The sequence below is a fragment of the Vicia villosa genome, linkage group LG3, assembly GCF_029867415.1.
Source record: "Vicia villosa cultivar HV-30 ecotype Madison, WI linkage group LG3, Vvil1.0, whole genome shotgun sequence".
Taxonomy (NCBI): Eukaryota; Viridiplantae; Streptophyta; class Magnoliopsida; order Fabales; family Fabaceae; genus Vicia; species Vicia villosa.
In genome coordinates this window covers 198824377-198832993 of record NC_081182.1, presented here as the reverse complement: position 1 = coordinate 198832993, position 8617 = coordinate 198824377, and the positions used below count along the sequence as shown (strand labels likewise).

Below are 8617 nucleotides of genomic sequence, written 5' to 3'. Positions count from 1 at the left end.
GAACTTCGGTGAAAAGAAGAAATGTTAGTGGCCACAAGTATGGTCTTGTTTATGTAGGAGTTGGGTGGGTTGGAAATGGATACGCAAGGAAGTGTATATAAGATATTTGATCAGATCTAGTATTGTTATGGATTCTAAACTGCTCAAGTCATAGCAAATAAATAAAAATGCCAATGTACCATAACTCATGACATCTGAGCAAGTCAAGAAAGGAGTTCAAAAGCCGATGTATTTGAAATTGTTAGAACAACAACTTCAATTCAAAATAAAATAAAATAAAAAATCAAGAACACGTAATATTTGATAACGGAGTTCGGCTAAGTGTGTCTACGTATCCGACTGCAAAGCTGCTGCAGTGCCGTTGTATTAATCAAATGGGTTTTTCCAGGCTACAGTTTATCAAAGCGGCTGAACTTGAGCAACCTATTCATTTATGAGTAAACAATGAATCATATTTAACAAAAATCAATAAAAATATGTTGCAGTGCCACTCAACTAAACTCTTAAGTCTTGCCAACATGGCTCTCTTCTGTTCCTTGAATGGCAGGGATGCTCCTTTTCTGAATGTGTCAAATAGTTTTGGTGGCAATTGAGCCCTAAAACTCTTGTCAAAACTTGGTTTAAATACCAACCAAATACGAGCGTGTCCACGTTAATTTGCTAGGATAATACAAGAAGTTATAATAAACTCCAGCACTTTATCATGGCAGCATCTTTACCAGTCCTAACATTTGGTGGTCGACATGCCCAATCAAAAAGCATTCCAATCTCTAAATCTTTTAAAACTAATTAACCTCATATTATGAACAAGTTTCTTTCATGTGAGTACTTCCCTTGCTTCTCAACATCAGTATTCCCAAGAGAACGGCATTAATAGACACATGTTTGCCATTTGTTCATCCAAGTTTTCAGCCTCTTACTAGTCATTTTGTTGTGATATAGTTTTCAGCCAATGCATTTGAAATTGTTAGAATACAAATTCCAATTCAAAAGAAAACAAATATGAAAAAAAAAACAGAAACACTGAACACGCGATATTTGATAACAAAGTTCGGCCAATTGTGCCTACGTCTCCGACTGCAGAGCAGCTGCAGTTCCGTTGTATTAATCAAACATATGTTTTACAGATTACAATTTGATAGAGCATCTGAACTCGAGCAACCTATTTACTTATCGGTAAACAATGAGTCATATCGGACGAAAAAACAATAAAAAGATGGTGTTGTAGTGCCTCTCTTCTGTTCTTTGAATGCCTGGAGGTGTCTTGATTGATGTGGATGATCTTTATACGGAGGCGTGGAAAGTTTCTGGACATCATTCAGATTTGTTGGGTAATCCATTGGATGAATCTACCTCCAACTGAGCAAACACAAACCTAACATTAGAAAATGGAAATATTGTGTCAAGCTTGATGGTGTTCATTTATAACTGAACAAAGTGGTACAAACATAATTGATACTCATTTGAAACGTAGTGCATGAACTGGAAGATAACCAATTAGAAACAAAAATAAAATGAGAAGAGATAACCATACTTTTCAAGAAGTCAAAATCTCATCAAAATAGTTTGCGTGGCAGCATCTTTAACGAACTCCTTCCCAACACAAGACATGCCAAAATCCAACACGTTACTGCAATAAACCAGAAGATACACAACTCATGAACAAATGAAGAAGGAAGAAAAAGTCATAATAATTGTTGTATTGGAAAAAAAATTCACAATATTTATGACTCCATGACCACATGTATTACATCAATGAATTAGGTAATGGTGGAATAGGGACACTCACAACTACGATGTGATAAAAGTATAACCCTCAGACTGCCATCCTTTGAAGTAGCCATTCCAATTCATCCGCATCAAAATCATAATAATTTACTTAGACAAAAGACTTCTTACTAATTGACGCGTATTTTAATTATATCATCAAATTGACAAACATTTAAACTTTATTCCATGAATGATGATCAAGTATACACATGAATGTAAAAGGCTCATGGTGATATGGTCTATTTCAGAAAGTACACATTATATCTTTGCATTTTGAAAGACTAAGATTATTGAAAGTGTTATGATAAGGAAGTTCACCACAAATGGAAGTTCAGCTATTATTAACAAAAACTCACAGCCATGAAATGAAGCCTTGCAAAGTGCCCCACTATGTCAGACCTGCAATTATTACTTTTGTAATTCTTTTGCAAAGAGCCCCACTATGATTAATTTTGCAATTCCTCCGTATTCCTTCATGACAGTGCCCAACAATTGTCTATGATAAAAAAAAGGAAAGTATCTGTTAAGAAAAGAGGCAATTCAATTAACAAATCTTTATGTTTAATATGTGTGTAATCGAACAGATTGAGAAACACATACACTTGTTTTATATCTAGCTTACAACTTGCTCTCTGAGAATCTTCACCGTTTTAGAAATCTACCTTAAGAACAAAAATATATTATTAAACATAGCAATCTCATAAGGAATCTAAGAGGAAAAGAAAACAACAAAGAACACCATGCAAGTCATCTTAAGACAAAAAAAAAATTGAAATAAGATAATCAAACTATCGGATAGTCTATCTACAACGGCAATTGAAATTCAAAACGTAAAACTATTTCTTACTTTTCTTCATTTGGTATAATTACACTTGAGGCTTCAAACAATTTAATGGAATATCGGGCATATGATTGATTCCTTTTTGTGAATGAGTTCAGTATAGTAGATTGCAACTCTAAATATTACTTTTCTTGATCCAACTTGCTTATCCACCTATCCAGCTACATCCATGTTAGACCAAACATAAGAATTTAGCTAACTAGTTTTGGATGAGTTACTCACTTCTCTTTCTATCATGAAAAAATTAGGAATCACAATACCCTCATGATTCTATTAGAAAAGAAAAATATCATTTTTTATACATGCATCATTGTATATATTAACAGGAGAACAATAAAAAACTTGCATGTAGGTAAAACAAAATCACAAAATCGAGACACATACTTGTCTGTGTTGGAATTCTGAATTTCAACCCCAAATGTGAGCAACTCACCGGGACACATAAACATGCTGGGAATATGAGCAATCTTACACCACTTTTTTCCTCGTTTCTTCCACACAAATTGATTTTCAGATCTTTAAGAGAGAGGGAAACTTCCCCTCTTCTGATAACCATGTTTAAGTCACTTTCCATCCAAGCATTCTATATCTATATGATATATGATTAGAGATGTGTAAAAATGAATACTGATCCATAAATTTCAAAGCAATAAATCAATGTACATTCACTAGATTTCCTGTCATGTAGAAGTGAACAGATATACATTAAATAAAAATTGATATCTTCTAAAAAAATACTCACAGCCATGTTGTAGTCTTGTAGAGTGAAACATTCGGTTAAATGCCTTAGAGGAGATACAAACACTTTTCTTGCAATCTTGTTTGTTTGTGACATCGATAAAACCTTTCTTTCCTGGACAAAGAATATCCCCTCATTAAGCAAGGAACTATTTGTAATGGATAGACAACAGAAATATAAATTAAGTAATGCAAAACAGATTGATAAAACACATACAATTGTTTTGTCTCTGGCTTTGCAATTTGTTCTCTTTGAATCTCCTTCATCTTTGAATCAACCTTGTGAACAAAAATATATATTTAAGCATAACAATCAATCCCATAACGAATCTAAGGAGAAAAGTATACATCGAAGAACACGACGGACGGAATTTTAACATAATAGTTATGGAGGCAAACAAAAATAAAATGTCAATAACCAGATAACCAAATCATATAATAGACTATCTATAATATCAATTGAAATTCAATACACATAACCATTTATTTTCTTTTCATTTGATTAACTCGCTCTATAAAAGTACATCTAACAAAATGTTGCTCTATTAAAATACTAAAAATTAATAACCATTATCGCATTGGAAAAGAGTACAATTAGAACTCACATTGTTAGCCTTCTTTGAGAATGTGACTTCTCTCTTGTTGGAATTATCAATCCTTTTCAGTGACCCATGTCAGCAGCAAGAATAAAATGGGTTCTGATGTGAGCCCGAGGAAGCATTTCATTTCAATTTGAACCCCAAATGAAACCAAAACCTATATTAGGCAAAAAAATGTTAATATGATATCCATGAACACGTGAAATTAAACATATTTATTGATGATATTTATAACAGGAAACGTGAAAGATGTATTTTGGTGACTCACCTTGATGTAATACTCATTCGATGATTTTCGTTAGTTAAATATATTTTGGGAATGTGAGAAATCTTACTCCACTCTTTCCCTTTCTTCCTCTGCAAATTTGCTTCCAACAGCGGACATCTTATGATATGCAGTTCTTTAAGAGAGGAAGGCAAGTCCCCCTTTTCTGGCAATGACTTGAGCTTGGGTGCCTCATAAATCGCAAGCGTATGGAGAGAGGTTAGATGTTGAAGCCACTTCCCATCCAAGCATTCTATATCTTCAAGCCAAAAGATCCGTAAGGAAACGAGATTAGCGGGTAGAAACGGAACTTGCGTTCTCATCAGCCCCTTCACAAAATCATTACTCCAAATACTCAGCATTGAAAGAGAAGGGTGATGTCGCCAAGTTGTATTCCACAAAATCCCTCCAACTTTGTCGACCGTCAGTTCCCGCAAAGTGATCGGCAAATCATCTATGGAAAACGATTGCAGATTTGGAAGGTTATGAATTTCCATTTTTTGAAGGCTAGTTAGACACTTTATTGATTCAGGTAGAGAACGAAACTTTTTGCACCACGTCAAACATAAATCAGTGAGTTTAGGAATGGGTAATCGACTTAAGGAAACTGACTCCAGTTCATCACATTCCACTATTGTGATGCTTCTAAGAAACACTAGATTTGGTTCCGATGCATCTTCTGCTATTGATATGGATTTTAAATGTTTACAATCAGAAATATATAGACTTTTGAGGACAGGGAGAGAGCCCAAGGTAAATGATGTCATTGAATTACAACTACTGAAGATATGCAAATCCTCCAGTGATGAGTAATTATGAAAAGATTCATGAGAAAAGAACTCTAGATTCTCACAGAAAAAGATAGAGAGAGATCGTAAGGTTTTGGGAAGACCGTCTATCGGAAAGGATGTTAGAGATGGAATATTGGTTAAGGTCAACTTTTGAAGAGAATTGAGACAAATCACCAATTGGCTGAATACGTCAGATGGTGGGTTTGTAATAGAATGTCTTGACCCCATCAATAAGGGACAACCACTTAACCTAAGGTCGACAAGAGAAGGAAGATTGTTGGGTGTCATCCCTTCAAGTTTGGGACAATCTTCAACTGACAAACTTTCAAGCTTAGGAAGGTTGCCAGGTATGTTTTCTTTCAGTTTTGGACAGTTGTTTAGAGACAAACGTATAAGACTAGGAAACTCTATAGATGTACCTCCAATCAACTTCCATTCCTCCCACTCTGGCATATCTTCAAAGCTTAGAATCTCTAAAGAGGTAAATGGTTGAAATGAAGAAGAACCACTTCCATAGAACACAGTACCAACACTCTTTACAGATTCCATCTTACTAAAAAAAAGTTGTTTTAGGTTACCGAGTTGCCCCACGGATGGCAGCACTGAAATTCTTTTACACCCTGTGATCTTCAAACACACCATGTTTACAAATAAAGGATCTCCCACCCAATTTGATAATTTGTCTCCACCAAATCCAGAGATGGTCAAACTCTTCAAATTTGTCGACGGACGCAGCCGTTCGAGTACTTGTATTTGTGAGTTTGAAGGAGCAGTGTAAGACCATCCTAGTTCCAACTTATCAATTTCTCTTTTCAAATCCAAGTTTGCTTGAGAAGGATGGGATGGGTCATTTACATTTTCAAGTTGTGAGATGGAAAGGCTTCCTCGTAGATGGGGAAATTTTCCAAGATCTTCAATCTTCAACCCAACATCCTTAACGCTGCTCACAATAAAGTTCGACAATGTTTGCAGATTTTCTAATTTGGACATTTGTCTCGGCAATTTCTTCAGTTTCGTGCATCTGATATCAAGGTGGCGTAGTTTCACCAATTTTCCCATGTCTTCTGGAAATTCAATGAGTTTATAGCAATATGACAACAACAAAGTCTGCAAATTGTAAAGCTTGCACGTTTCTGAAGGCAAACTTTTAATCTTAGTGTAAGAGAGATTCAAGTATCGCAAGTAAATCAAATTTCCAATTGAGTTGGGTAACTTTGTGAAATTTAAAGAGTTTGAAAGAGACAACACGTGCAATTGTGTCATTGTTGACAACAAATCAGAAAATAACTTTGACGATACAAAATTCTCATAATACCCAAAAGATTCCAATGGCATGGGTAGAAAAGTTCGTAGTCTTTTTAATCCATGCAATTTTTCAAATTTATCGTCTGAGTTATATTCAAATCTGTCGTATGCCAAGTATCGCACCCTTATATCTGGCTTATGTGTGTCCAATATAGTGCAATACGGAGATGAAACTGCCATTGCTAAATCATTGATGAGGTCGTGCATTTCAAAGCAAACTTCCCCATCCCCAATAGAGCGGCGATGTATCAGACACCTACGCACTAGATTATCAAAGCATTCTTCAGCTACTTTTTCCCATCTATTCTCATTTCTCGGCTGAGGTATTAAGCCTTCTGCAATCCACAACTGAACCATCGTCTTTTTCACTAAGACTGAGTTCTTTGGAAAAATTGCACAATAAGCAAAGCATCCTTTTAGAGAAACTGGAAGGTAATGATAGCTCAGTAGCAGAGATGGTTTCACATCTTCACTTGTATGTTCCCAAATACTACTTTTTAATACATCACTCCAACGATCTGGTGACATGAACCGGAGAATAGCCCCAAGTGCTATTGCAGCTAATGGTAAACCGCCACATTTTTTGGCAAGTTCTCTACCAACTTCTTCTAGATTGGGATGTTGCTGGTAGTTTATTTCTACAAATGCATGTCTGGCTAGTAAAGACCATGAATCTCCAGTTTCCAAAGATCTTAAATGGTGCACATAGATAAGTTTTTGCATGGGTAGTACAACTCTTTCATCACGAGTTGTGATGATGATCTTACTTCCTTCTTGTCCAACATTAAAGATATCACTTAGCTTATTCCAACCAACATAATTTCCGTACCATATATCATCCAATACTAGTAAAAACTTTTTGTTACTTAAACTTTGCTGCAATTGTGCCTGAAGCTTAACAAAGTCAGTGTCTGTAATTGTTCCTGAAGTGACAGATTCAAGAATGGTTTTAGTGATATTGACAAGATCAAAATCTTTTGGAATATGTGACCATCCTCTCAACTTAAATTTCTCCTTCACATCACGATCATTATAAAGTAGATTAGCTAGTGTCGTTTTTCCTAACCCTCCCATACCCACGATGGAAATCACTCCTATTTTATTTCCACTATCACAACCATCCTCTGACAGCAAAAACTCTTTGAGTTTCTTTCTATCATCATCCCTGCCATAAATAGCAGATTCATCTCCTAAAAAAGGACTTGTAGGAGTTATATTCCTAACACAGCTGGAAACACCTTCTTTCAATCCAAGATTTTGGTTTCTCAAATGTTCTAATCTTCCAAATAATTTTTGTAGTTTAGAATTGATCTTTTTATTAAACCTCTTAAAATAAGAAGAAAACTTATTAAGAACCTGACCACCTTCAGCTTTGCACCTTAAAGCTTCAGTGTTGAATTCGTCGAACAGTTCGTCAGCTTGAAAGACGGCATCTTGCAACATCTCCAGCCACTTCTTGACAGCAGGGTTAGTGATCTGTTTGTCCTCAGCATCATAAAGTACAGATTGAAGACTCAGCAGTGTTATCTCCAGCTTTTCCAACAGCTCAACGTCGAGCTTAGTCCTCCGAAACAAATCCAGAAACTCACCAGAAACAACCTTTTTCACCAACATCTCCATTGAAGCTGAAAGAAGTGCTCCTCCAACAATGGCAGCCATAACTTAGTTCAAGAGAGTAAGAATAGTTTGAAAAATTGAAGTGGAAAGAAAATGCAATGCAAGGTAGAAGGAAATGCAAGTTAACAAGACTTGTAACTTGATGCAAGTTGCAACGTATAGAAGAAAAAGCTACAGTGACTGTCAACCAAAATAAATTAATAATTATTTTAATAATTCACTGTCATGGAAATATAATTCATCGAACTGTTCCCTCAAATAGAAATAAAATAATAGTGGAGTATTATTGGTCTCCTTAAACAACTACGTCCTGAACAAAAAAAAAAGATTCTTCGAGGGAAACGAGACTAGTGTTAAGTAATGTATTAAGTAATGTATTAAAAATACATAGGAGTACTAAGTGGTGTATTGGATTATCTGCTCACAACTCACGTGGGCTGTTTAGTTTAGATAACCACGTAGGAGGCGTCTCATTTCATCCATGTATAATAATAAGTAAATTTGTTTCATATAAATCACTATTGAGTTTTAAATTTTATTATATTAATGTTAAAAAAATAATATTTGAAATAATATATTTTTATATTTGTTGGAATTTGAACTTGTGACCTCAGATATACAGTAAAATAAAGCAACCGATAAACTACTTTAGGACTTATTTACGTTCGGGATGCATATCTCGGATAATCTA

General features: G+C 35.1%; 1 protein-coding gene across 7 annotated transcripts; it reads right to left on the bottom strand.

The window, feature by feature from the left end:
* Positions 1-285: 285 nt before the first annotated feature.
* Positions 286-8063, bottom strand: LOC131593262 (putative disease resistance RPP13-like protein 1). 7 transcript variants are annotated; one of them, XM_058865619.1, is made up of 9 exons: positions 4217-8063; positions 3955-4105; positions 3567-3628; positions 3354-3464; positions 2618-3200; positions 2371-2432; positions 2127-2266; positions 1535-1630; positions 288-1375 (listed from the first exon to the last, which is right to left on the bottom strand). In XM_058865619.1, exons 1-2 carry the CDS (start codon positions 7966-7968, stop codon positions 4072-4074), a joined length of 3786 nt encoding a protein of 1261 aa, XP_058721602.1. In that variant the 5' UTR covers positions 7969-8063; the 3' UTR covers positions 288-1375; positions 1535-1630; positions 2127-2266; positions 2371-2432; positions 2618-3200; positions 3354-3464; positions 3567-3628; positions 3955-4071. The 7 variants fall into 7 exon arrangements, with proteins under 7 accessions (XP_058721606.1, XP_058721600.1, XP_058721605.1 ...); XM_058865618.1 differs by having other exon boundaries at positions 2371-2428; XM_058865621.1 differs by having other exon boundaries at positions 2371-2772; positions 2996-3200.
* Between the last annotated feature and the right edge of the window lie 554 nt (positions 8064-8617).

Excerpts from the sequence above, each read along its gene's own strand:
- LOC131593262 (XM_058865623.1), bottom strand. The coding sequence starts at position 7,968 with ATGGCTGCCATTGTTGGAGGAGCACTTCTTTCAGCTTCAATGGAGATG. Across the intron at positions 4,106-4,216 it reads CGAATGAGTATTACATCAAG|GTTTTGGTTTCATTTGGGGT; the intron begins GTGAGTCACCAA and ends TGCCTAATATAG.